The following is a 27,213-nucleotide window of genomic DNA, read 5'->3' as shown; positions in this document are numbered from 1 at the left end:
CCGCAGCCGACGCTCTCTTTCCACTGAGCCAAACCGGGCAGGGCCCAAAAACATTGTTTACAGAAACCATTTCTGGTCCAGGATCAGTCTAGAATAGAGCGTTGCAGTTCCTTTTCATGCCCCATGCCTGGTCTTTCCTGGCATTCACACTTTTGACCTTGACATTGTGAAGCGTAGAGGCCCGTTACTTTGTAGGCTGTTACTTAGAGTCTGTTTCCTCATGATTGATTCATATCTCCCATTTTGGGCGTAGAGAATGTTGTTTTCTTCCCAGCGAATCGGGGATCGGTCTAGATTTTACACAAAGTTTTCCCTTCGCACATTATTTTCCGTTCTGCCCGATGTACCTGGAAACTCGCCAGAAGCTTGGACAGAGGAACAGCCTTTGTTCTGATTTTTAAAAATAATTTATTCCAGGGAGCACATCATACGCATTCTTCTGCTCCTTGCCAACGGCTTCGGACCAAAAGCGGTAGAACTGTGTCTACATCTGGCCCTGCTGAGTTGGACTCTCTATCTTTTTTATGGACTGCGTATATGTAGATTGATGCAGATTGTACTTCGAAATATCTTAGTGTCTTGCATTTCATATCCTAAGGAGTGAGGTTACAATCTCACCGCAGTTACTTTACATAAGTTTTATTGAGATATAATCCACTTACTATAAAATTCCCCCCATAAAGTGTGCAGTTCAATCTTTTTTTTCCCTAAGTTCAGAGTGAGGTGATGCAACCAGGACCAGTATCGAAGTTCAGATGGAAGTCCCGCATCAAACTGCTGGCAGAGTGCCTGGCAGGTCCAGAGGTTTAGGGGAACCCTTAGGGCGGCCCCTCAGGTCCCCGAGGGGGGCGGGACCGGACCCGGATGTCCCGCTGCCCTGGGCCCAGCCGGGAACGCCCCTTAGGGTGGGGGGGGCTGGGCGGGGTCAGTGCCTGTGCTCCGCAGATCAGAACCGGGAGCTGGAGGGACCGTGTGCGGGTCCCCGCAGGAGCCTGCGAGCCGGGAACCGACGACCGTAAGCGCCCGGGGCGGGGCGCGTGGTGCGCAGCTCGGGGCCCAGGGCGCTCCGGCGGCGCGATCGTGCGCGGGGAGTGGGGGGGGCGGGGGCGGAGCCGCGGGCTGGGGACGCTGTGGGGCCGCACCGCCCGGCCGGGCCCCCTGCAACTTGCAGACAGACCTCGGCTCGGATTGGTGTCGTGCGCCGCCTCCCCTCCCACCCACAGCCCCGGGGGCGCGGGCGGGAAGAGGCCACAGTCAGGGCAGCGAGGTCGGCGGCCCCCGCGCGCTGGGCACTGCCCGGTTGTGCGGGAGATGGTGACTCCACGGTGCCTCTGGACCCCACAGGGACATGCACGCGCGTGTCCCCCGAGGCCTGCCACCCGTCCTGCAGTCGCGATGGCCCTTCCCGCTGCCCGCCTTGTTCCCTCGGAGGGCCGGGCTGGCCCTGCGTGCGGCAGAGGGAACTTGGCCTTGGGGCTGTGAGAGTTCATGTAGCAGAAGCCCAGGAATGTGATCATCCGGGGGGGCGAAGGGGGGGGGGGTGCCAGACTCCACGTCCCGCCCTGGCAGCGCGCACTGACCCACAAGCTGTGGATCGATCGGGGCTCCTGGCCTCAAACCCCCTTCTGCAGCCTTGGGGGTGGGAGGTGGGGGGCTAGCAATGCTGTCATCCTAATTTTGACGCTCCCTTTTTTTTTTTTATTGATTTCTGAGAGGAAGGGAGAGAGAGAAACATCAAGGAGGAGAGAGAATCATTGATCGGCTGCCTCCTGCAGGCCCCCTACTGGGGATCGAGCCCGCAACCTGGGCATGTGCCCTTGATCGGAATCGAACCCAGGCCCCTTCAGTCCCCAGGCCGATGCTCTAGCCACTGAGCCACACCAGCCAGGGCGGCAGGGAGACTTTCAGAGAAAGAGCATCCCGCCACTGAAGGAAGTGCAGTGCCTCCCCGACCTCCTCCCGCGGCGTCCTGGTTCGCGTGCGGTGTGTAGGCCCAGCACCCATGCCCAGGCCCCTCCCCTCCACATCCGAGCCCAACATGCCCGGGCTTAGTGGTTGTTTACCGGACACCTCGACTCTCCCCCGCCCAGCGTCCTGCCCAGGCCCAGACACGTGAAGGCAGGAGCTCCCCAGACTCCATGTCTTCAGTCCTCAGACATGGAACACAGCCGGGCTTCCACAGTATGGAAGGGCCCAATGCGGGCTGCTCGCCACAGCTGAAGAAACAGCCCCGGGCACACACACTCGGGGCCGGCGTGGCACAGAGCAGGCCCGTGGCGACCTGCGGACCCGCGGATCTCACGCCCCAAACCCACCTCCCGTAGGGCCTCCATCCCACCGTTAGGGATGCATTCCTTTGAGCGCTAATGCTGATGTGGAAAGAGAACTGGCACGGGAGACGGCTCATGTCCTAGCCTGCCATGCACGCCACCCTCCCAGGGCCTCATCCGTAAAACGGCGGCGAGGTGGGGCTCTCCAGCCTGCAAGGCCCTGCAGCCCTACTGTGTGATGGCTCTGTGGTTAAGAAGCCCAACGGGCCGAAACCGGTTTGGCTCAGTGGATAGAGCGTCGGTCTGCGGACTGGAAGGTCCCAGGTTCGATTCCGGTCAAGGGCATGTACATTGGTTGCGGGCATGTTCCCCGGTGGGGGGTGTGCAGGAGGCAGCTGGTCGATGTCTCTCTCTCATCGATGTTTCTAGCTCTCTATCCCTCTCCCTTCCTCTCTGTGAAAAATCAATAAAATATATTTAAAAAAAAAAAAGAAGTCCAACGGGATCTTCGGGAAAGGAATCATGTGGGAGGGCAGTGGGCAGTTTTTTTTTTGTTTGTTTGTTTTTAAATATATTTTATTGATTTTTTACAGAGAGGAAGAGAGAGGGATCGAGAGTTAGAAACATCGATGAGAGAGAAACATCGATCAGCTGCCTCCTGCACACCCCCTACTGGGGATGTGCCCGCAACCAAGGCACATGCCCTTCACTGGAATCGAACCTGGGACCCTTCAGTCCGCAGGCCGACGCTCCATCCACTGAGCCAAACCGGTTTCGGCGGGCAGTGGGCAGTTTTGATGGGGCCTGGGTGGGCCCTGCAGCGTATGCCAGGCCCACTGAGGGCGGCTTCAGTAGAGGCAAACTCTGGCCCCGGGTGGCGGGGGGCCCAGACTGAGGCCGGAGAGTCCCTTGCCCAGCCCAGCTGGCCTTCTGGGGTCACTGTGGGCGGGCCGCCTGCCGGTGCTCTTGGTAGACAGGCCCCGTGGTCGGCAAACTGCGGCTCGCGAGCCACATGCGGCTCTTTGGCCCCTTGAGTGTGGCTCTTCCACAAAACAGCACGGCCTGGGCGAGTCTATGTTGAAGAAGTGGCGTTAGAAGAAGTTTAAGTTTAAAAAATGTGGCTCTCCAAAGAAATGTCAATCGTTGTCCTGTTGATGTTTGGCTCTGTGGACTAATGAGTTTGCCGACCACGGGTCTAGGCCAGCACTTGAGGAGCAGAGGCTGTGTGGGGAAGGTGGGGAGGCTGCAGCAGGGAGCAGGCCCCCCAGCTGTCCCCCTCCCCGCCCCAGAGGGAGCCAAAGCTTTGCCAGGGACACAGCCACCCCTGAGGAGGGAGGAGCGGTGGGCGCTCGGACCAGCTCCCTCTCACCAGGAGAGAAGGGTGCCAGCCTACCCGTGACCCTTGAACCCCACGGGCTTGACCTGGGCGGGTCCACTTACACGTGGATTGTTCTCAATAAATATACTGGAAGATTTTTATTTTTATTTTATTTTTTTTTGGAGATTTGCAACAATTTGAAAAGATTCTCAGACGAATCTTTTATTTTGGAAGATGTTTTGGAGACGCGCGACAATTTGAAAAAAAAAAACTCGCAGATGAAACTTTATCTTCTTAATCACGTTCTTTCCTTTAGTTTACTTTAGTGGAACAGTACAGTATGTAATGCCTGTCACACAGACTATGTGTTAATCGCCTGTTGATGTGATCGGGAAGGCTTCCGGTCAACAGTAGGTCATTAGTAATTAAGGTCTGGGGGCGTCCAAAGTTATATGTGGATTTTCGAGGGCGTGGGGTGTCGGTGCCCCTAACCCCCCACCTTGTCCAAGGGTGAACTGTGTAACTCCACACACAGTTGTGCAAACCAAGTTCAAAGGGTAGCAGCCTCTCCTCCCATCCAGGTCTGTTTACTTTCCCCAGGGGGTCAGAGTTCATCCTTTCTCTCCCTGATAGGGCTGATTTCCCTCTCTGAAGCAGGGGCCAGGTAAGGCCTGAGACATCCTGTGGGCTGGCCCTGCCGGGGCAGCCGGGGTGAGGTCATGAAATGTTTAACCAAGTACAGCAGGCTCAGGTTCAAGCTGATGGTTTTGTATGGCCCGGGGATGATGTCGTAAACACCCAAATGGCCCTTGGCAGAGAGAAGGTTCCCTCCAAGGCTGGCCTCCAGCCCCCTCCGGACGGACGGCTGGGACCTGGGGTGCAGCCATCGTGCCCCCGGGTCCCGCCTCTCCGTCTTCGGCTTTTGTTGCCTGGCGGGGTGGGCACTGTTCTCCTGAGGAGCCCACTCCGCGCCCGGTCCAGGCGCAGCAAAGCCACACCCGTGTGCCTCCCCCAGGCCTGAGGGGACGTGCTTGCAGGAGGCGGGGGAAATGCTCTTCTCCTTGGGGAGTTCAGAGACTTTCCAGAAGACTCTCTGGCTAGCCCACAGAGGACCCCAGGCCGTGTCCCGGTCAGGAACAGACGTGCGTGCTGCCTTTAGCTCTTGGGAAGATGGATACGCAGACTCACTGCAGTCAGATGTCTTCTTGGCGCCCACTTGGCGTCTCTGAGCTTCACTTTTAAATCTCCTTAAACCAAAAAAAAATACCCCTTGCTTCTCAGGGTTACTGTAGTACAGGAGATGATGTGTGTACTGTCCCGTGCCACAGCCCAGGGCTTCTCTGGGCTTCCTCACGGAGCTGTGGCCCTACTGTGAGCCAGTGAGAGCCGCAGGGAGGCCGGGACCCAGGGCCCAGGAGCTGGAGGGCTGCGTGTCCTTGTGTGGAGTCTGAGAGCCGCGCAGGCTCCTCCGGAGACCAGGGCGTGGGCTCCCCACCCTCCCCCCGGGCCACCACCTCGGGTGCCTCCCCCCCACCCCCGCCCCCGGCGGCTCAGCCCGGGACTTGCCTTTCCCTGTGGCTGTGTGACCTCTGCTACAGTGAGTGGCGGCTCTGGTGTGTTCCTCTTCGTATGAGAACTGCAGACAGACACTTGGGCCTTTGGGAACGGAAGAGAAATAGTTGGCACCAGCGCCAAGGCCCTGTTTACGAGGGCAGCTCCGGGGTCTGGCTCTCAGGCCAGCTGGGGGGGACATGGGGCTCCGTCCCCGCTCACTGGTGGGTCTGCCCGAGGCCCCAGCTGTCCCGGGGAGGAGGCAGGAGAGGCGGGCCCAGCCACCAGGGGAGCGGGAGGCGCCCGCCCTGGCCTGGTTCCCGGCCTCCTTCGCACAGAGACAGGGCTGTCCCCCAGGCCCCTGGTCGGCAGGCAAACCACGGCTCGCGAGCCACACGCGGCTCTTTGGCCCCTTGAGTGTGGCTCTCCCACAAAACACCACGGCCTGGGCGAGTCTATGTTGAAGAAGTGGCGTTAGAAGAAGTTTACGTTTAAAAAATGTGGCTCTCCAAAGAAACGTCAGTCGTTGTCCTGTTGATAGTTGGCTCTGCGGACTAGTGGGTTTGCCGACCACGGCCCCGAGACATGGCAGCAAGCACGCTAACCCCCCCACCCCCCCACCCCAAGATACCGGCAACCTGGAACATTCCGAGGAACCCTGGCCCTGGTCTTTTTAAAAAATTATTTAATATATTTTTATTGATTTCAGAGAGGAAGGGGGAGAGAGAGAAACATCAAAGAGGAGAGAGAATCACTGATCGGCTGCCTCCCGCCCGCCCCCTACTGGGGATGGAGCCCACAACCCGGGCATGTGCCCTGACCAGGAATCGAACCGTGACCTCCTGGTTCCCAGGTCAACGCTCAACCCCTGAGCCACGCCGGCCGGGCTGCCTGGTGCCCAGGGCTGTCCCACTTGAAGCATCAGCCCGTTCACTACGTCCCGGGCTAGAAGGTGGCTCTGAGCCAGGGCCCAGCCTACAGCCCATCCAGTTGCTCACGGTTGAGGACCAGCTGGCCTGGGGAGAGGAGGGAGGGGCAGCGCGCGGTGGATGGTGGGAAAGGAATCTAACAGGCGTATCATATGGCCACTCCTATTATCCCTGACACAGGAGTCCTCCACTCAGAGAACTGCCAAGTATTGAAAGGCCACAAGCGTCCTGAGTTTTCCTCGTAGGCGGTGAACTGTGTTCCACTTGGGTTGTGTTCCCTGGTAATTCAGAACCAGTGGAAACCTTGACAGCTCTCACTGTAATTGGCAGAACATGAGCTGGGCCAGGACGTCGCGTGAAACTCCCCGGGATGACCACGTGAGCCCTTCTGGGCGGGGACAGTCTGGTCCATCTTGCGTTATACAACTCACAGCTGGAAGGTGTATGAATGAGTTTATGGGGGGGGGGGGGCAGCTCAGGGGCATTTAAAATCTGTGGAGGGCCCGGCCGGCGTGGCTCAGTGGTTGAGCATCAACCTATGAACCAGGAGGTCATGGTTCGATTGCCGGTCAGGGCACATGCCTGGGTTGCAGGCTCGATCCCCAGTGTGGGGCGTGCAGGAGGCAGCTGATCAATGATTCTCTCTCATCATTGATGTTTCTATCCCTCTCTCCCTCTCCCTTCCTCTCTGGCATCAATAATATATATATATATAATAAATATAATATATATATATATATATTAAAGTATAGTATAGTAAATACATAAACTAGTAACGGTCATTTATCATTATCAAGTATTATGTACCGTACATAATTCTATGTGCTGTATTTTTTAAAAATATATATTTTATTGATTTTTCACAGAGAGGAAGGGAGAGGGATAGAGAATTAGAAACATCCATCAGCTGCCTCCTGCACATCCCCTACTGGGGATGTGCCCGCAACCAAGGTACATGCCCTTGACTGGAATCAAAGCTGGGACCCTTCAGTCCGCAGGCCGACGCTCTATCCCCTGAGCCAAGCCGGTCCGGGCATGTGTGCTGTGTTTTTAGAGTGCGGTCAGAGCAGCAGGATTGCTTATACTGGCATCACCGCTAACACGTGAGTCTTAACTGCGCTGTGAGGACACTTGGTGATAGGAATTTTTCAGCTCCTTTGTAATCTCACGGTCTTTCATGTGGTCCGTCGGCAACCAAAGCGTCGTTACGCAGCACCTGACTGTACATATGTTGTATCGATCACCAAAAAGTGGTATTAGTTCATCTGTTTGTCTCCGTGGAGCATGAACAGCTGCAGGTACAGGGCTGTATCTTATTCCCGGGTCATAGGCACGCACAGTATTTGCTGAACCACCCTCTGGCCCGAGACCAAATTTATACTTACTTAGCTAAGGCACGGGTCCAACTCTCTTATTGCCTTTAAAAAACAAACGACTCCCTGATACTTCACAGACCAAGTTCAGGTAACAGGAAAAAGAGTTCACTTGAGCTTTTACTATCCATCTTTTTTTTTTTTTTTTTTTTTAATATATTTTATTGATTTTTCACAGAGAGAAAGGGAGAGGGATAGAGAGCTAGGAACATCGATGAGAGAGATACATCGACCAGCTGCCTCCTGCACAACCCCCACCGGGGATGTGCCCGCAACCAATGTACATGCCCTTGACCGGAATCGAACCTGGGACCTTTCAGTCCGCAGACCGACGCTCTATCCACTGAGCCAAACCGGTTTTGGCTACTATCCATCTTAAAATGAATTGTGTGTTTTCAGCCTTGCATTTTTGCTCCAAGCATAACAGAAATATTATGTTCTGATTATGAAACTTATATGCCTCTTAACAGTGCCAGAGAACAAAGCACCTACTCTATTTGGCCTCCGATATTTAAATTATCCCCAGAAAGACAGAAGTAAATAATAAATCACTTCATTTGTCACTTCCAAACAGTTTACATTGCGTCCGTCTCCTGAGGGTCATGGTCATCACATTCCTCAACCAGCTTTTTCCACTTGAACTCATTCCTAATTTTTCCTCACATTTCATAACTGCGTGCCAGAGCTTGACCTCACTACAGAACTGGGGGGATTGAACTGTATTTGATCTCATTTCTTATCTGAATAGCCAGTTATTGCTCATCACGTTTAGCCTCTTATAACTAAACTAGAGGCCTGGTGCACGAAATTCGTGCACAGGTAGGGTCCCTAGGCCTGGCTGGCAATCAGGGCCGATCTGTGGGATGATCAGCGGGGTGATTGGGGCTCCCCCCCTGCTTGCACCCGCCTTGGCCGGCCTGGCGCTGCCCGCTCACCGGCCCCGCCCCCACCACCACCACTGGTCGCCTCCCTTTGTGGGGCAACCAGCAGGGCGATCGGGGGGCCCCCACTGGCACCTGCCTTGACTGGCCTGGGGCCTGCAAGCTGGGGGCAGCTCCTGCATTGAGCGTCTGCCCCCTGGTGGTCAGTGCACATCATAGCAACCAGTCATTCTGCCGTTTGGTCGATTTGCATATTAGGCTTTTATTATATAGGATGACCACTGTCCTCCAGTTAGTGTGTTTAAGCAAAAATTAGGCCACTTTACAACAAAAACTACACTTTCCTTACTAGGTTAGCTCATCACTTTTCAGAAAGAGTATTGTGATTCCAAGGGGAAAAAAAAATGCTTTCATTCACAAAGGCTTCCCGCCCTCCACCCCCCCTCACCCCGTCAGCAAAGTATGTTGTCAGAATTCCGGAAAAGTGAACGAAAAACAACAACAACAATCTCATTGGATAGCGTGTGTTTCTGCGAGTTCAGCCCTCGTGGCACGGGCTGGCATCGCCAAGCGGGCACTCCCATTTTGTACCGTGTCACTGCGGGATTTTTCACCGTGCCTCCTAAATGGTGAGACTGCCTCTTGAAGCGATTAGGGCATTTCCTACACCAGCAGGGGCAGACCACACGGGAGGGATAAGGAGAGCTCTCCTTGGGAACCTGGAGGCGTAGCAAACGGGATTCTGCCCCCCGATGCTGTGAATGCAATTTCTCTGGGCGGACAGAAAGTGAGACCTGAGCCAACCACCCAGGGTCATGTCTGGCAAAAGGCTGATGTGCACACTCCTAGGTCTGGACCCAACCAAAGTCTCCTTATGTTTACCCAGAGTCACAGGTTGGGGTGTCCATTGCAGCAATGGGTCTGCCTGCTGTCCTTCCGCCCAGTCAGCCCTTGGTGGGGAAGGAGAGCGGACCCCAGGCGTCCACGCCATGCACTTCCTTACGTCCAGCCTACGAACGCACACAGACCGTTGACGGGGCTCCGGGGCGTGGGCTGCATAATCTAATCGGGATGGAGTCCCTCTGGGGTCTCCTCCAGCACCGAGCGATCCCCCACGGCAGTAAGGGATTTGGGGAGCACCTGCTCTGAGCCAGGCAATCTTCACAAACAGCCCGTGAGGTTGCATGATTATCCCCATTTTACAGACAAGATCGTAGAGGCTCACACCAAGACACCTCATAATTAAAATGACAAAGGTTAAAGACAGAGGAAGAATTTAAAAGCAGCAAGAGAAAGACAGTTATCTACAGAGGAGTTCCCACAGACGGTCAGCCGATTTCTCAAGAGAAACATTTCAAGGCCAGAAGGGATTAGCACAAACTATTCCAAGTGATGGAAAGCGAGGACCTTCAACCAAGATTACTCTCCCCAGCAAGGCAATCATTTAAAATTAAAGGAGAAATAAAGAGCTTCCCAAACGAGAAAAAGCTAAAGGAGTTTGCTACCGCTGAACCAGCATTGTAAGAAATGCTAAAGGGCCTGGAATAAAAGAAGGAGGAAGAGTGAAGAGGAGGAGGAGAAGCAGCAGCTGCAGCAAGAGGAAATAGTTAAAAGAATAAAATGGCAATACGTATGTACCTATCAGTCATCACTTTAAATGTAAATGGATTAAATGCTCCAATCAAATAACATAGGGCAGTGGTCGGCAAACTCATTATCAACAGAGCCAAATATCAACAGTACAACTGAAATTTCTTTTGAGAGCCACATTTTTTAAACTTAAACTTCTAACGCCACTTCTTCAAAATGACTCGCCCAGGCCGTGGTATTTTTGTGGAAGAGCCACACTCAAGGGGCCAAAGAGCCGCATGTGGCTCGGGAGCCACAGTTTGCCGACCACTGACATAGGGGAACTGAATGGATAAGAAAACAAGACCCATATACACTGAGTGGCCAGATTATTATGATCTGGCCACTCAGTGTATATGTGTGTGTGTGTGTGTGTGAGAGGCCTGGTGCATGAATTCGTGCATGGGTGGGGTCCGGCCAGCCTGGCCAGGGGGAGGGGACATGGGCGGTTGGCCAGCCTGCCTGCTGGTCGAACTCCTGGTCGAGGGGACAATTCGCATATTAGCCTTTTATTATATAGGATATACACTGAGTGGCCAGATGATGATGCGTTCAGAGATCATCATCATCTGGCCACTCAGTGTATATGCTGTCTACAAGAGACCCACCTCCGAAAGACAGACACACACAGACTAAAAAAGAAAAGGGATAGAAAAGGCTACTTCATACAAATGGGAAGTTTTTAAAAAGCTGGGTAGTAATACTTGCATCAGACACAATAGACTTTAAAACAAAGGCTATCAGCGGAGGAAACGGACACTGGATTTGCACTGGGGTGCAGGAAGGGGGAGGGAAGTTCCATTCCTGGACCGCTGTGGAGGCGTATTTCAAGGAACAGCCCCCCGGGGCCCATTGCTCAGTGTAGAGGGGCAGCTCCTGGCAGGAGCAAGCCTGGGGGCCTCAGCAAGGGCCCCCCTGCACCCCCCCCCGGGCCCTGTGGGGAGTAGAGAGCACATGGGGTGGGTTTCCTAACAAGCTCCTCCCTGCCTTGGGAGGCCTTGGGGTTGGGTGGGAGAGGGCGGGACTACTAGGTAATTCGCACACCATGGTAACGCCTGCTTTGTAATCTGTGATCAATGGCTCTACAGCACCACCCCTGAGCTAAATATCAATATTCTTATTATCTTAACTAGAGGCCCGATGCATGAAGATTCGTGCAAAAATGGGCTTTCCTTCCCCTGGCTGCCGGCACCGCCTTCACTTCAGCCGGAGCCACCTTTCCGCTTTCCCACACTGCCCAGAGGCCCGAAGCTGCTGGGCGGTGCGGGACGCCCCCGGCCGCTCGGTTCTTGCATATGCAAATTAACCCGCCATCTTTGTTGGGTTGATTTGCATATTCATTCCCAATTTGCTGGTGGGCATCACGAAGGTACGGTCAATTTGCATCTTTCTCTTTTATTAGTGTAGATTAGGATGCAAGAGAAAGGGCTTCAGATTTTCTCCTTGGGAGGTGGGAGCATGTAGAAGAGAGTGTAAGGGGGATATATGGTGATGGAAGGAGACTTGACTTGGGTGGTGAACAAACAAAATACAATATACAGATGGTGTGTCATACATTCCACACCTAAAACCTACATAATCTTATTAACCATTGTCACCCCAATAAATTCAATTTTAAAAAAGAAACACTAACATGGAAAAACAATCTCCTTGAATCTGTTACGTTGCCCGGACGGTGCTGGAGTGGGCCATCGTTACGCCCCTCGTCCCGGATTTCCTGCGTTCATTGATTTATTTTTTAAAATATATTTTGATTGAGTTCAGAGAGGAAGGGAGAAGGAGATAGAAACATCGACGATGAGAGAGAATCATCGATCGGCTGTCTTCTGCACACCACTCTCCCCCCCCCCCCCCATCAGAGGTCGAGCCCACAACCCGGGCATGTGCCCTGACCGGGAATCGAACCGTGACCTCCTGGTTCATAGGTCGGCGCTCAACTCCTAAGCCACGCTGGCCGGGCTGGATTTCCTGCGTCCTCCTCACACGCTCTCTGGGCCCGGGGTTCCGTTTGCTGCCCGAAGACGAGGGGCGAGAACCACACTGCACACCCTTCCGATCAGCGGAGGCGGCAGGACCGGGCACTTGTGAAAAGACCTCAGCAAGCGAGGCCGGGCCTACCTCCCCGGGGCGTGGAGCTCCACCGCTGAGCGTCCTGCTTCTTCCCAAGGACGTGGGCCGAGGCCGGGGCGGCGGCTCCCACGTGGACGGGGCAGCGCTGGGATCATCCTGCCCAGAAACAGAAAGTCGGTCCCTAATCCCAGAGGGACGTGGCCGTGGTGCTCGCGTCTCTCTGTGCTGACCTCAGGCCAGGAGGGTGGCTTTGCCAAGCTCACCGCAGACGCCGAAGAAGTGGACCCTTCTAGATTGTTCCTTCTGATTCCAGCCCCCTTGACGACCCTGTGCAAAATGTGTCTGACTCGCTTCCACGACGGGGGCTGCACCAATATCGGCGGAGTGCCTCGCCGTGCCATCCCTGGGGGCAGGGCAGCGGCCAGGACAGACAAGCTCCAGGCGGTTGTGGTGCCGCCCGCCCGCCCGGGGAACCGCGTCCACCTGCTCCTGTTGCCGGGGCAGCTCGGCTCGCTGCCTTCCACCCCTCCCGCACGCTCCCCGCAGGGCCTGAGCCCCACCCAGCCTGCAGCTATCAGGCAGGGTAGCCCTAGCCCCGCTCCATCTCAAAGGGAGGACTGCCCGACCCTGGCCGGTGTGGCTCAGTGGATAGTGTCAGCCTGTGGACCAAAAGGTCCCGGGTTTGATTCCCGGTCAAGGGCACAAGCCTGGGTTGCAGGCTCCATCCCCAGTGTGGGGCGTGCAGGAGGCAGCCGATCCATGATTCTCTCTCATCATGGATGTCTCTCTCTCTGTCCCTCTCCCTTCCTCTCTGACATCCATAAAGATATATATTTTTTTTAAAGGTGGGATTTCCTGGCAGGGACAGAGGGTCTCTGTAGAAATGGAGGGAGCTGTTGCAAGTTGTCTTTTCTGAATTCCTTGAAACAGGAGGGACTCCTCCCTGCTGTCCCTCGCCTTGGTGGATCCCAGCTGACACATAGGCCAGGCACTGCTGCACGTGGGGTTGAAGGGTGAGAGCCGTGGCCCGTCAGGGGGTGCAGGGGGGGCCCACGCTGACACAGCGCCGGCCACATCCCATCTCCGCTGACACAGCGCCGGCCACATCCCATCTCCGCTGACACAGCGCCGGCCACATCCCATCTCCGCTGACACAGCGCCGGCCACATCCCATCTCCGGCTGGGATGGCGGAGGCCTGCTCTCTGGTGCGGCTGAGACTTTCCTCGCGCGAAGGGAGAGAGGCCTTGAGCCCCTTCAGAGCTTCTCAGCCGAAAGGGGGAGATGGCCGTTTAACGGGGGGGGGCACACGGGCTGGGTACAGGGCCCAGCAAAACTGCTCCGCCGAGTGGATTCTCGGAAGCACGCCCGCGGCCTGAGAGATGGGGTGGGTGAGCTGTCGCAGGGATCAAACTGTGGGTGCCAAGGGCTGTGGTTCAGAGGAGGGCACTGGGCATGGGGGGGCTGGGTCGGAGTGTCATGGGGACTTGGTGACGGGTGGACGAGAGGGGAGAGTCAGAGGGTTCCAGGGACTGAGTATGGGAACTAGGAGGTCAGCAGGGTCACGGTCCGGAAACAGGGCCCTGGATTTGGTGCAGGAAGCCGGGGGAGCCAACACCAGGGGTTCCCCGCCAGGAAGTCCCATTTCTGTACCCCTGTTCCCGGAACAGCCCCCCGGGGCCCAATGTTCGGATTAGGGGGGGCAGCTCTCGGCAGGAGCAAACCTCGGGGCCTCAGCAAGCCCCCCCGGACTCCCGCAAGGTCCTGTGGGGAATGGAGGGCACCTAGACTGGGTCTCCTAGCAGGCCCTCCCCCCACCCCCACGTAGGCTTGGGTGGGAGAGGTCAGGAGGAGGGCCTCTCCCCCAGGGCTCAGGCCGGGCCGGTGGTCTCGGGGGCTGATGGCCTTCCCCCCCCCTACAGGCGTCATGTGGCTGGAAATTCTCCTCGCCTCGGTGCTGGGCCTCGTCATCTACTGGTTCGCCTCCCGGGACAAGGAGGACACACTGCCGCTCGGAGATGGGTGGTGGGGGCCGGGGGCCAGGCCCACAGCCCCGGAGGACGAGAGCATCCGGCCTTTCAAGGTGGAAACGTCGGACGAGGAGATCAACGTAAGGCCCCTCTTTCCGGGCAGGGCTGAGCCGAGGGAGACAGGGAACCCCCCCCCCCCGCCCCATTTTCCTGAGACTGGGGAGGGGGCCGGGCGGGGGAAAGGGCCACGAGTGCCCGGGTGGGAGAGGGGGCGCCCGCTGGACCCAGTTTCGTGTCTCACCTCCTTTGTGGCCATTTGGAACCCGGGAGGAGCTTAAAGGAGAAAGCGAGCGGGTTGTGGTCAGGCCCCGGGCGGAGAGCAGGCCACGGTGACCTCAGACGCTGAAGCACAGAGAACCTGCTGCGGGGCCAGCGCTGGTGAAGCACCTACTGTGTGCCAGCCACTCCCGGTCCAGGCCAGGCCCCGCAGCCCTCCCGTGGGGTGAGGGCTTTGTTCTCAGCGCAGAGCTGCAGAAACTGAAGCTCAGAGAGGGGAAGCAGTTCATCCCAGGTGATGATCGCTTGAAGGATTGGGCCCGAGATCTGCCCAGCTGTAAAGCCTCCTCCGTCTCCACACAGGCTGGAGGCAGGAAGGATGTGACCAGCGGGATGGGCGGATCCGGGAGGCGGGCCCCAGCAGCCCCACGAGGGTGGGTGGGGCCTGGGATGTCCCCACCCATTTTTGCTTTCCTTCTGGGGGTCTGGGAGCACCTACTGTGCGCTGGCGCTATGCTGGGTGCTTGGAAGACAGAGAGATTCTTCCCTCACCTAGCTCAGAGTTCAGTCGTCGAGGAAAGAAATGCGCAGAGAGAAAAGTTAACTAAAATCAGGTTAAAAGGGATAAATGCCGTCAGACGTGCCGAGAAAAACGTCACAGGAGTTCTGAGAAAGGAGGGATTGTTGAAAAGCAGAAACCAGGCCGCCCCCGGGCGAAGGCGGCTGCAGCTCCTTGGAGCACCTGATAGGCCGAGCCCTGAGGATAGCTCCTTTAGTGCCGTGGTCGGCAAACCACGGCTCGCGAGCCACATGCGGCTCTTCGGCCCCTTGAGTGTGGCTCTTCCACAAAACACCACGGCCTGGGCGCGTCTATGTTGAAGAAGTGGCGTTAGAAGAAGTTTAAGTTTAAAACATGTGGCTCTCCAAAGAAATTTCAATCGTTGTGCTGTTGATATTTGGCTCCGTGGACTGACGAGTTTGCCGACCACTGCTTTAGCGGGAGCCTAACTTTCCAAAATCTGTTTGGGGGTGACCTCCAAGAACTCTGAGCTTGGAGGGGGACACCCCGGAAAGACTCCATCAGCTAAACGAACTCCCCCCAGCCGGGGCTGGTGTCTTGGTCCGATGGACGCCCATCAGACTTGAGCCCTCTTTTATCCCAACTCAGTTATAATACATTAATTATTCGGTGCTGTATATCAGAGTGGGTGAACCACACAGCTCATGGGACAAACCCCTCCTGCCACCTGATTTTATACAGCCCCCATGCTAAGAATCGTTTTTATCTTTTTTTTAAAGATGCTTTTTTATTTTTTTTAAAATATATTTTATTGATTTCAGAGAGGAAGGGAGAGAGAGAGAGAGAAACATCCATGATGGGAGAGAATCATGGATCGGCTGCCTCCTGCAGGCCCCACACTGGGGATCGAGCCCACAACCCGGACATGTGCCCTGACCGGGAATCGAACTGTGACCTCCTGGTTCATAGGTCGACACTTAACCACTGAGCCACGCCAGCCAGGCAGTGTTTATATCTTTAAATGGTTGAAAACAATCAAAAGAAGGAGAATGTTTCATGGCGTGAAAATGATATGACATTCAGGTTCAGGTCCATAAATACAGTTTTGCTGGGACACAGCCTCACCCACTCCTCCACGTGCCGTCGTACATGGTGCTTTGAGGACAGAGTGGAGGAGCGGCAGGTGAGAAGCTTAAAATACTGGCTACCTGGCCCTCTACCGAAAAGGCTGGCCAGCCCCTGCACGCAGAAGCCTAGATCAACTAAAGATGCGTGTTGTTCATACATTTAAAAACTGAAAGATGAGAAATAAACCTGAAGTCAAAAGCGAGGAACATGGGCCCTCGCCGGTGTGGCTCAGTGGCTGAGTGTCAACCCGTGAACCAAGAGGTCACCGGTTCAGTTCCTGGTCAGGGCATAGCTCTCTATCCCGCTCCCTTCCTCTCGCTCTAAAAAAATCAATAAAAACTCATATATTTTAGCCCTGGCTCGTTTGGCTTAGTGGATAGAGCGTTGGCATGTGGACTGAAGGGTCCCGGGTTCTATTCCAGTCAAGGGCACATGCCCAGGTTGTGGGCTCCATCCCCAGTGTGGGGCGTGCAGGAGGCAGCCGATCCATGATTCTCTCTCATCACTGGTGTTTCTCTCTCTCTCTCCCTCTCCCTTTCTCTCTGAAATCAATAAAAATATATTTTTTTTAAAAATAAGGGAAGAACATGAGCTTTAGGAACAGCCACTGTGATGGGATACACGGAGGTGTCTTCTGGGTTACACCGGACACCCCAGAGCGAAAGGCCAGGCCAGTGGCCTCCGCACCCTCTGGCTTTGCCTCTGCGGGAGCGTAGGGCTTGCTCTGTCCTCGGGGAACACACCTCCTCTGTGCTCTGCCCACCCCACCCACCCCTCTCCCTGGGGCCCTCACTCTGCTCCAGGATTTGTACCGAAGGATCGAGAAGGTCCGTCTAACCCCGCCGCTGGAGGACAGCCGCTTCCATTATGGTTTCAACTCCAACTACCTGAAGAAAGTCCTCTCCTACTGGCGGGACGGATTCGACTGGAGGAAGCAGGTGGCCGTTCTCAACAGATACCCGCACTTCAAGACCAAGATCGAAGGTAAGTCTCCAACACGCCAGCGGGAGGGGGGGGGCGACGTCACGGGCGTGGCCTTCGCACACGCCTGACGTGACTCGGACGTGGCTGAGACCCAGGCCCCAGGGACTGGTCGTTGAGATGTTATTTCAAAGTTATCACAAGCCCTGTCCAGCTGGGCTCAGTGGATAGAGCATCGGCCTGCGGACCGAAGGGTCCCGGGTTCGATTCCGGTCAAGGGCATGTGCCTGGGTTGCAGGCTCGATCCCCAGTAGGGGGTGTGCAGGAGGCAGCTGATCAATGTTTCTCGCTCTCCCTTCCTCTCTGTAAAAAATCAATAAAATATATTTAAAAAATAAAAGTTATCACAAGATGCAGACATCATGCAGAACCCCGACAAATGCAACAGTTGGAGCCCAAGTTCCCACACCGTCCACCCAGCCCCCACGATGCTGAGCTGGCCGCCTCCCGTCCCTGGCCCCCCAGCCTGGGGCTGGTCCAAGGCCTCCCTCCTCCCCCTCTGCACGCTGCTGTCCTCCCTCATGTTCCCATCTCCTCAAGGTCTCCCAACCCTGCACTGACCTCTGTGCTCCAGGCTGCTCAAGGCTCAACCCCCCTCCGTGTTCTGTCCTCGTCCCCACTGACCTCACCGTTTCATCCTCCCTGGTCTGTGGTGAGCCTCTGGCTCCAGTCCCCGGCCTGGGCCTCCCACACCGACCCAGCTGGCTCTCCAGACTCCCAGCCCGTCCCAGCTCAGGCCCAAGGCCATGACCTCTCCCCGCACCCTCCCCTCACCACCCACCAGGCCCAGCACCCAGCAGCCTGGGCCTAGAGCAGCCTGCGGGCACCACAGGCCGATAGAGAAACCAGGAGAACATGTCCTCCTCGCAGGAGGAAATTCTGAAAATTCAAATACTTAAAACTGAAAAAGTACAGAAGGATACGCAGTGAAAACGAATCGCCCCCAGCCCAGGGACATCCGCTTCCAGGGAGAGCTGTGTACATGCAAGCACGTATGTCTATATGGGTTTTGTGCTTTTTTTTCTAATTTTATCCCCAAATGACAATGCGATCAAACTTGAATTAAAAATAACCTCCCATCCTGCAATGTGCCTCAAAGGAGGCAAGATTCCCAACTAAAATAAACCGGAGGATGGGGGTAACTTGAGCAGCATAGAAGGGTGGCCAGGATGTACGGCTCAGTGAAAAAAAATAAAATAAAATAAGGTTCCAAAATAGAATGTGTGTAGGGTTCTGTTTGGATTAAAGGGAGGGATGTTCTCTAAGCATTTTTTTAAAAAATATATTTTTGTTGATTTCAGAAAGGAAGGCAGGAGAGAGAGAGAGAGAGCGAGAGAGAGAGCAACATCAATGATGAGAGAGAAACATTGACCAGCTGCCTCCTGCACACTCCCTACTGGGGATGTGCCCGCAGCCAAGGTACATGCCCTTGACCGGAATTGAACCTGGGACCCTTCAGTCCGCAGGCCGACGCTCTATCCCTGAGCCAAACCGATCAGGGCTGTTTTCTGTTTTTACCCTAAATACGGGTTACTGGTGAAATGAAATAACTACAGAACATTAGCCAGGCAGGGCCGTCAGCTCCAGCCCCCGTGGTGGAGGTCCCAGGGGTGGACAGCGGCCTGGCCTTGTTTGCTGTGACCCCCACCCAGATGCTGCCCGGGCCCCTCGCTGGGGAAGGGGCTGCCCTCAAGGAACCCCTGGGAGCCAGGAATCCATCCGCCTGCCCCGGTCAGACGGGGTCCCCAGTGCCCAGCACTCGACCTTAAAAAAAAAAATCTCCGCTTACAAAATAAAATCATGCATTTAATATAGGTAGAAAATATGCCATTAAGATGCATTAAGTATGCACTTCATGGTGCAGAAAAATTAAGAGAGCACATGTAACCCCCAAAACAACATGAAAGCACTTGCCATTCTCCTGCTCAGAGAGAGTTGGGTAATGCCAAACGTTGGGCGCCATTTAGCACAGGTGGTCTTGATCCGGCATCTAGAAGGGTTCAGCAATCTGGAGAAGAGGCTGTGCATAAATTAAGTAAGAGTCCAGAGACGAAACATAATTTTGAAAGGCATTTGGGGGGGGAGCGGCAGGTGGGCAGAGGAGCTTGGCTGAAGAAACCAAGTTCTCCTTGTCTCAGGACCCCTTGCTTTTTATTAACACAATTTCTCCTAAGGCAAGGTGGGGAGATATACACATCAAAGGCCAGGGTTAGGTACAGAATCCATTGTCAGATTGGGGAATTGCCTTCCGCTGTTCAGGTGTCTGGCCAGCAGGAGGCAATAACATGTAGATTAAGATGCCCTGAGCTGTCTGGCAGCAAACAATCATCCCTTTCAGGTTTGGGGAAATGCCTTTCAGCCATTCCAGCAGGCGATAACATATGTGACTCAGCCCTTGTTGAGTCCCCACGTTCCATCAACCTTTCGATGAAACTCTTGCAATCATGACATGCTGGAACTGGCTTCCGGCAATTGGGGTTTTTTGTGGTTTTTTTTTTGTTTTTTTTACATTTTGGTAAGTTATCCTCCCAGACTTTACAATTCATACGCATGCAGAAGAAATGTGTGCAGACATAGGACTGTTTACAAAAACTGGACCAGACGTCCCCCACAGAGCAATATATCACGGACGGTGTCCTGTCGGATAAATACACGTCCATGCTGTCCTTTTAAACAGCGGTATTGCATTCCAGGGCGCTGCTGGACTTCAATCTATCCCTTACTCTGTGGCTAAGACACATGGGCATTTCCCCCGATACTTAAACTGCTAAACAAGTGTTCAGTGACCCTGCCAGGAGCCAGGAGCTGTTCTGGGAAATAACAGTGCGTGACCTCCTGGCCCTGGCTGGGCACTGGGGCCTCACCGAGTTCCCCTTCTCCCAGGAAGGCCGTGGAGGCTGAGCGAGGGCCATGCAGCTGGCAGTGCTGGTGGTTCCTGCTGTTACCACTGTGATCTGTACCCCGGGGTGGGGAGCTGAGGTGGCAGAACCCGCTGGCTGAGCTCCCCGGCTGCAGGGCCCTGGCCCCCTCGCCCCCCCCTCGCCCCCGCCCCCCCCCGTGACTGTGGTCTGCCCCGCCCCCAGGGCTGGACATACACTTCATCCACGTGAAGCCCCCGCAGCTGCCCCCCGGCCGCACCGCCAAGCCCTTGCTGATGGTGCACGGCTGGCCCGGCTGCTTCTACGAGTTCTACAACATCATCCCGCTCCTCACGGACCCCACGAGCCACGGCCTGAGCGACGAGCACGTGTTCGAAGTCATCTGCCCCTCCATTCCCGGCTACGGCTTCTCAGAGGCGTCCTCCAAGAAGGGTGGGTAGGGGCTGCTGGGGCCCAGGGGCCGCCCTCCCCCTCCACCCCCCCCACCCCCCCGTGGGGCCAGGCGTTCCCACCAGGGAGGAGGGGGCAGGGAGCCAGCGGGGAAGCTTCCTCCTGAGCGGGGAGGGGGGCGGGGCACGGAGGGAGGAAGGCAAAGGAGGGCACTGCCATCAGGGGAGGGCCCAGGCCTCTTCGCAGGGTCTGAGAAGTATGGTGGGCCTGACCGACGTGGCTCAGTGGTTGAGCGTTGACCTATGAACCAGGACAGTGGTCGGCAAACCGCGGCTCGCAAGCCACATGCGGCTCTTTGGCCCCTTGAGTTTTTAGCAAAGGCCAGCTTAGGAGGACCCTCATTAAGTTAATCACAGTGTACCTACCTATACAGTTTAAGTTTAAACAATGTGGCTCTCAAAAAGAAATGTCAATCGTTGTCCTGTTGATATTTGGCTCTGCTGACTAATGAGTTTGCCGACCACTGAACCAGGAGGTCACGGTTCGATTCCCCATCAGGGCACGTGCCCGAGTTGTGGGCTTGATCCCCAGTGCGGTGTGGGCCCCAGGATTCCTGCTCTCCTCCTGAGCTGCTCTTGGCTAGCCTGGGGCCAGGGGTGAGGAATTTCACAGGACATGGGGGTGACGGCTCCCTGACACGCTGTCACACACACCCCCGCCCCCCGTTTCCCACAACCAGGCCTGAACTCGGTGGCCACCGCCAGGATCTTCTATAAGCTGATGCTGCGGCTGGGATTCCAGGAGTTCTATGCCCAAGGCGGGGACTGGGGGTCCCTGATCTGCACCAACATAGCGCAGCTGGTGCCCAGGTGAGGGCCCTTTGGGGGCGTGTGAGCATGCGTGTGTGGTGTGGGCACGGCACCTACCCGCCGGCCGTCTGTGCAGCCGGCGGGGAGGCTCACGCTGCCCCCCTCCCACCCCCGATGGGGACACGGTGTGGAGCCTTGGAGGGTGCTGGGATGCTGAGCCCGGGGAGGGGGGTTCCCTGGCGCCCAGCTGCACCCGGGCACTGGGGACACCGTCCGACTAGGGTTGGTGACGCCGGGCCAGGTGCCCAGGCAGAGAGGGCAAGGTCAGGGAATAGGCCTTCCTGACGGACCGAATGCCGAAGCAGAACTTTCTAGAGACTCTGTATCTTCTCGCCAACCCGCCCCCGGCGTCCTCTCCCTCCTCTGCCTCTCCCCTCCCCGCCGCCCCCGACACCCGCCGAGCCTCACCGGCCCCTCTCCGCCCGCAGCCACGTGAAAGGCCTGCACCTGAACATGGCCTTCGTGCTGAGGAACTTCCACACCCTGACCCTGTTCCTGGGGCCGCGTTTCCGGAAGCTTTTCGGCTACACCGAGCGGGACACGGAGCTCATGTACCCCTTGAAGGAGAAGATGTTCTACAGCCTCATCAGGGAGAGCGGCTACATGCACATCCAGTGCACCAAGCCCGACACCGTGGGTGCGTGCCGAGGGGGGCGGGGGGGGGCGGGGGGAGGCAGTTTACATCCATTCCATCCGGGAGGGCTCCCGACCAGGGGACCCCCAGCACCCCCAGGGGCCCTGCTCACAGGTGACAGCCTCTTGGAGGAACTCGGAGCCCTTCTGACCCTTACACTGCAGTTTGCCATAGCAGCGAGCGAGGTGATGGGTCGCCATCCAACTCCCGAACATTCCCCTTGAGCAGCTGTCATATTCCTGGGGGCTTTGACTCCTGATCCCTCCACCCCTGAGGGATGGAGAGCGGTGGGGGGTGGAGGGGTGCGGGGGGAGGAAGTCTGGGGGGGGGGCAGAGGAAGGGGGTGCCCCAGGGCACAGAAGAGGGGGGTCCCCCATGACACCAGGGGAGGACCCAGCAACTCTTTCTGCCGCCAGGATCCTGTTCAAGGATCATTAGGAAAAAAGACTGAGACATTCAAAAGGTAAGGTCCTACAGGGAACACAGGTTACAGGATTTCCTTCACTCGCCGATGGATAAAGGAACCAGCAGAATGTAAACCGGCACGACGCACAGGCAGTTAGGAACCCTGACGTTAAGGGGCTAGCGCCGTGGCCGGCAAACCGCGGCTCACGAGCCACATGCGGCTCTTTGGCCCCTTGAGTGTGGCTCTTCCACAAAATACCACGGCCTGGGCGAGTCTATGTTGAAGAAGTGGCGTTAGAAGGAGTTCAAGTTTAAAAAATGTGGCTCTCCAAAGAAATTTCAGTCGTTGTCCTGTTGATAGTTGGCTCTGTGGACTGATGAGGTTGCCGAGCACTGGAGTGGGCGCAGAGCGTCCGCATCCACCGTAATCGCCACTTACACCCCCACTGGCTTCCCCATGAACAAGCATCGCTGGCGTGACGCCCCGTCTTCTGCCGTTTACAGCGCTCTGAACCCGCTCTGAGACCGGGGAAGAGGGGACCCCAGAGAGTCCCCTAACCCTGGGAGCGCCCGCTAGGTGACTCCCCGAACCCCACTCAGACAGCACCCACTTCGGAGTCCCAGATAGCTTTCCGGGCAGCCCCGTGCCCCACGCACGCCAAGCCGCTCACAGAGAGAACAGCGCTTCCTTCATAAAACCGGTTCTCCCGTGAGGATACAAACGTGACCACACTCGTCGGCAAAACATCGAAGGACGAGAAAAGCGCAAAACAGAAACGACCGTCCCCTGTCACCACCCACACCCCACACCCCGGCCCCCCCCCGCCCCCGCTCCCGGCCCCAGCCCTCAGGGGAACTCGCTGACATTGTGGTTGATGAATTTCCACAAGCGGAGCTCACCCATCCATGTAACATGACAGAAGGCGACCCGCCAGCCAGCCAGATGCCCCACCCCCTTTTCCAGGCGGTCTTACCCCCCCCCCCACCCCACCTCCCCGGGCTCAGGACAACACCTCCCGACCTGGGACAGACAGACCCTCCCGACCTGGGACAGACAGACCCTCCCGACCTGGGACAGACAGACCCGCTTTGCCCGTGCTGGTCCTGTTTATACGAAGTGGAATTCTAGAGCCGGCGCCTCTTCTAAGTCTGGCTTCTTTGCTGAACGTTACGTTTGGGGGACCCCCATGCGGGAGTCCCAGCCACGGGCCGTGCCTGCCCAGCATCATTTCAGCTTGTGGGCGGATCAGTATTTCCTTGTGACTGATCCCCAGTGTTGGACGTGTAGATTGTTGCTCATATTTGTACTCATCATAGCATAATTAAAACAAAAAAACAAACACCCCCTTTTAAAAACCAGCATTCATACACTGGAGCTCACAATACCCAGTCCTAGACCCTTCTGTCCGAAGGAAGCTGCCCGGACGGGGTGAGGGTCCCCCCGAGGCCGCGGGGAGGTGCTGCCCCTTCCATCAGACATGCGGACCCCGAGGCGAGGGTGAAGGAACAAGGGGCAGGCGCACCCCGAGCGCCAGGGCACAGCCGGGCCCCACCACGGGCTCCCTGGGGCCCGGCCTGAGCCCCTCGCGCCCCTTCCCCCGCAGGCTGCGCCCTCAATGACTCCCCCGTGGGGCTGGCTGCCTACATTCTAGAAAAGTTCTCCACCTGGACCAACTCCGACTTCCGGGACCTGGAGGACGGCGGCCTGGAGAAGTAAGAGAACGTGACCCCCTCACCCCCACCCCCGGTCCCAGCACCCCTTCCTCACCCATCACCTCCTCTCCATCCTCACTGTGCGGGGCACCGAGCCCCGAGTCGGGATCCAGCAGAGAAGGGCCTGGGGGGGCAGCTGCTCCAGGGACCTGGGTGTCCTCACAGGCAGGAGGGCAGAGGCTGAGGGTGGCACTGGGTGAGGGTGGGACCCTCTGAGGTGGCAGCTGGAATTGGAGAGCACGGGTTCCTGAGCGGACCAGGGGGTGCAGGGGGCGGAAGGCCACAGGGGAGGACACAGAAGGGGTGAGCGTCACGGAGGCTGGAGGGTGCGGGGTACAGTGGGTGGTCATTCCGGGGGTGAAGGGTGGAAGCTGGTGGGGTGGGTGATGGGGTGGGGAAAAGTGGGGGCCCAGAAGGCACAGCCAGTGGCCACCAGTGGACAGGGGAGGCCATGGAGGGCTCAGGGGGGCCCTGGACGCAGGGTGGGGTGAGGGAGCCCAGCACCAGGAGAGGGAGGGGCTTTCCGGGGTCCACAGACCACGTGCTCCAACAGAGAGAGCCCAGTTCTGTCTCCTCCTGGAGCGGGGGGCAGTCCCAGGCTGGAGAACAAAAGGGGTGTCTCATGCGGAGTGGGGGATCTCTGCAGGGCCCAGGGCTCCCACCTGGGGGGACCCAAGTTTGGCAGGAGGCACGTGAGCAAGCTGGGGGCTGGTGAATAAAAATGCCCCAGGAGCCCGGCGGGCGTGGCTCAGTGGTTGAGCGTTGACCTTTGAACCAGGAGGTCACGGTTCGATTCCCGGTCAGGACACATGCCCGGGTTGCAGGCTCCATCCCCAGTGTGGGGTGTGCAGGAGGCAGCCGATCAATGATTCTCTCTCATCACTGATGTCTCTCTCTCTCTCTCTCCCTCCCTCCCTTCCTCTCTAAAAATGAATAAAAATATATTTAACAACAAAATGCCCAGAACTGCTGGTTCTGCCCTCCTGCTCCTAGGGCCAGACTGGGCAGGTCCCGGGCTCTGAGGGGTGCCTGGAGGCGGGGTCTGCCGAGGGCCTGGCAGGGGCACTGCCATCTGAGGATGGTGCGGGGCGGCCTGTACTGAGGACACAGGAGTGGGGGTGCAGCGTCCTGCCGCAGGCCCCTGGACCCCTGCTGGTGACCGGCTCAGGGCTCTGGGCTCAGGGACCTCCTGGGTGGAAACTCAGGGGGCGAGTGGGGGAGGGACGGGCTGACACCCCCCAGGAGGACGGTGAGAACCAGCTAGCCGGCCCCACACGTGGTGGGCACTCCGCATGCATCCCCTGCCATCGTGGTAGCCGGTGACGCTGGCCTGCCCGTGGCGTGGGGACCCCGCCCCCACCTTGCAGGGAGGCCCGAGGAAGGAAGCCGGGCGGGCATGGGGCCTGGCATCGCTCGCAGCCGAGCGGGGCAGCCCCTGTGTGTGGAGCTGAGGGTGCCTCCCTCTGCCTCCCCAGGAAGTTCTCCCTGGACAGCCTGCTGACCGTCATCATGATCTACTGGACAACAGGCACCATCGCCTCCTCCCAGCGCTTCTACAAGGAGAACATGGGGCACAGCTTCCTGAGCGACCGGCACCAGCGGTGAGCCTCCTGGGGGGCCTCCAGGCAGGGGGAGGGGGAGGGGGAGGGCCTGCTCTTGAACTCAGGAAAGGAAAGGACAGGCTGGCCTGCGGGGCCCTGGGCGGGGAGGGCGAGGCGGGGTGTCCGGGGAATCCCTCGGCCTTTAGAATCGGGGCCCAGAGGGAGCCCGGGGTTCCCAGGACCAGGGTGCTGGGATGGCCACATCCCCCTTTCCTAATCTCATGGAGGACCCTGGGGGCAGCAAAGGGGGTGGGGACAAGGTGGGGAGAGGCTGTCCCACCCACTCTCCAGCCTGGGCAGCCCTTCCAGAAAAGAGGGTTCTTAGTGGATCGGAATCGGGGGGGGGGGGTGGCTTATGACACCCCCGTGAGCCCCCAGCTGCGGGGACAGGCTGCCGCCGAGCCTGCCCCTCAGTGGGATCCCTGTCCCCACCAGGATGAAGGCCTATGTGCCCACGGGCTTCGCGGCCTTCCCGTGTGAGTTAATGCACGTCCCGGAGAAGTGGGTGAGGTTCAAGTACCCGAAGCTCGTCTCCTACTCCTACATGGCCCGCGGCGGCCACTTTGCCGCCTTCGAGGAGCCGGAGCTGCTGGCCCGGGACATCTGCAAGTTCGTGGGGCTGGTGGAGCGGCAGTGACCGCCGGGGGCAGCGCCCGCCTGGGGGTGCGCCCTCGCGGACACCTGCCCTTTTCCTGCAAGGCCACCCCCACCCCCCCCACCCCCCCCCCCACCCCCTGGCCGCCCAGCGCCAGCTCCCCTCCGGGAGGCGGCCTCGACCCCTCTTTTCCGAGGAATGGGCTTGCTTCGGCCCCCTGCCCACCCGGACCCCCACGCGCACCGCCTCCTCGTGCACATCCCTGCACGCACACCGCCTCCCCCACGCACACCGCCTCCTCGCGCAGGCCCCGCACACGGTACGCAGCACGGCTTTGAGAATAAACCATTTTACTTCTAAGAGTGGCTGGGACCGAGTGACCTGCACGTGCCCCGACCGCACTCGGGGCTCCCCTTCGAGCAGAGCCGCCAGGGCTGCAGCCTGGGCCGGGGAGGGGATGCCATCCCCCTGGCCGGGAGGGCAGGACGCCCTGCGGGGGCACCAGGACTCCGCTCCATCCCCTTCTGGTGCCCGGGCAGCTCAGAGCAGAGGCCGAGGGGCTGAGTGACGGGAGGGGGGCAGAGGGGGGGCAGGGTCCGCACAGGTGCCCCAGATCCCACCTGGCAACCTGGCCGGGCCCACCTCTGGGGATGGAGGCGGCCGCCCTGGCTCTGCCCACCACCTGCGCCCACCTGTGACTCTGGCGCCCCCTGGAGGCAGTAGGAAGGCGGTGTCTCCAGCAAGTGCCCAAATTCTCTCTCAGCCCTGGGATCCCTGGGGGTGGGGGGGGGGGGGGGGTAACACACTACCCATCCTTGCTGCCTCGGCCACAGCCCTGCACCGGGCCCAGACTCCCCTCCCCTGTCACTGTCCTCCCGTGACTCCCAGGAGGCCCTGAGCACGCCTCCCCCGCCCCCCACGAGGAGGGAGCAGACAGGAGGCGGCGAGGACTGGAGACCGAGCCCACGCAGAGCCCACGCACCGGCCCTGAGAGGCGGACGGGCGGACCTCACCATCTGGCTGAACGGGCACTTTATTAGGGTTCGCGCTGTCCCTGGCTGCCGTGGTGACCCTGGCCCGGCCACAGCCTCACCGGCAACATGATACAGAGACAGAGAACCAGAGCGGGGCGCAGCGTGTGGGCAGCTCCCCGCGGCTCACGCCGGGGGGGGCAGGGCCGGTGCCCGGCTGACTGCAGAGAGGGGGTTCCGGAATGACCCCATCTCAGGCTCT

At 57.9% G+C, this 27,213-nt stretch overlaps 1 protein-coding gene across 1 annotated transcript; it reads left to right on the top strand.

The window, feature by feature from the left end:
• The first annotated feature begins 923 nt into the window (after positions 1 to 923).
• On the top strand, positions 924 to 26,101 carry EPHX1 (epoxide hydrolase 1). Its single transcript, XM_054713107.1, has 9 exons — positions 924 to 1,015; positions 13,942 to 14,129; positions 16,717 to 16,897; positions 19,978 to 20,205; positions 20,903 to 21,032; positions 21,461 to 21,669; positions 23,676 to 23,784; positions 25,260 to 25,385; positions 25,821 to 26,101. Exons 2-9 carry the CDS (start codon positions 13,947 to 13,949, stop codon positions 26,020 to 26,022), a joined length of 1,368 nt encoding a protein of 455 aa, XP_054569082.1. The 5' UTR covers positions 924 to 1,015; positions 13,942 to 13,946; the 3' UTR covers positions 26,023 to 26,101.
• Positions 26,102 to 27,213: the final 1,112 nt, after the last annotated feature.

The sequence above is a fragment of the Eptesicus fuscus genome, chromosome 24 (genome assembly GCF_027574615.1).
Source record: "Eptesicus fuscus isolate TK198812 chromosome 24, DD_ASM_mEF_20220401, whole genome shotgun sequence".
NCBI classification, from domain to species: Eukaryota; Metazoa; Chordata; class Mammalia; order Chiroptera; family Vespertilionidae; genus Eptesicus; species Eptesicus fuscus.
Note: the sequence above shows the minus strand (reverse complement) of the source record. Positions and strands in the feature narration are given on the sequence as shown.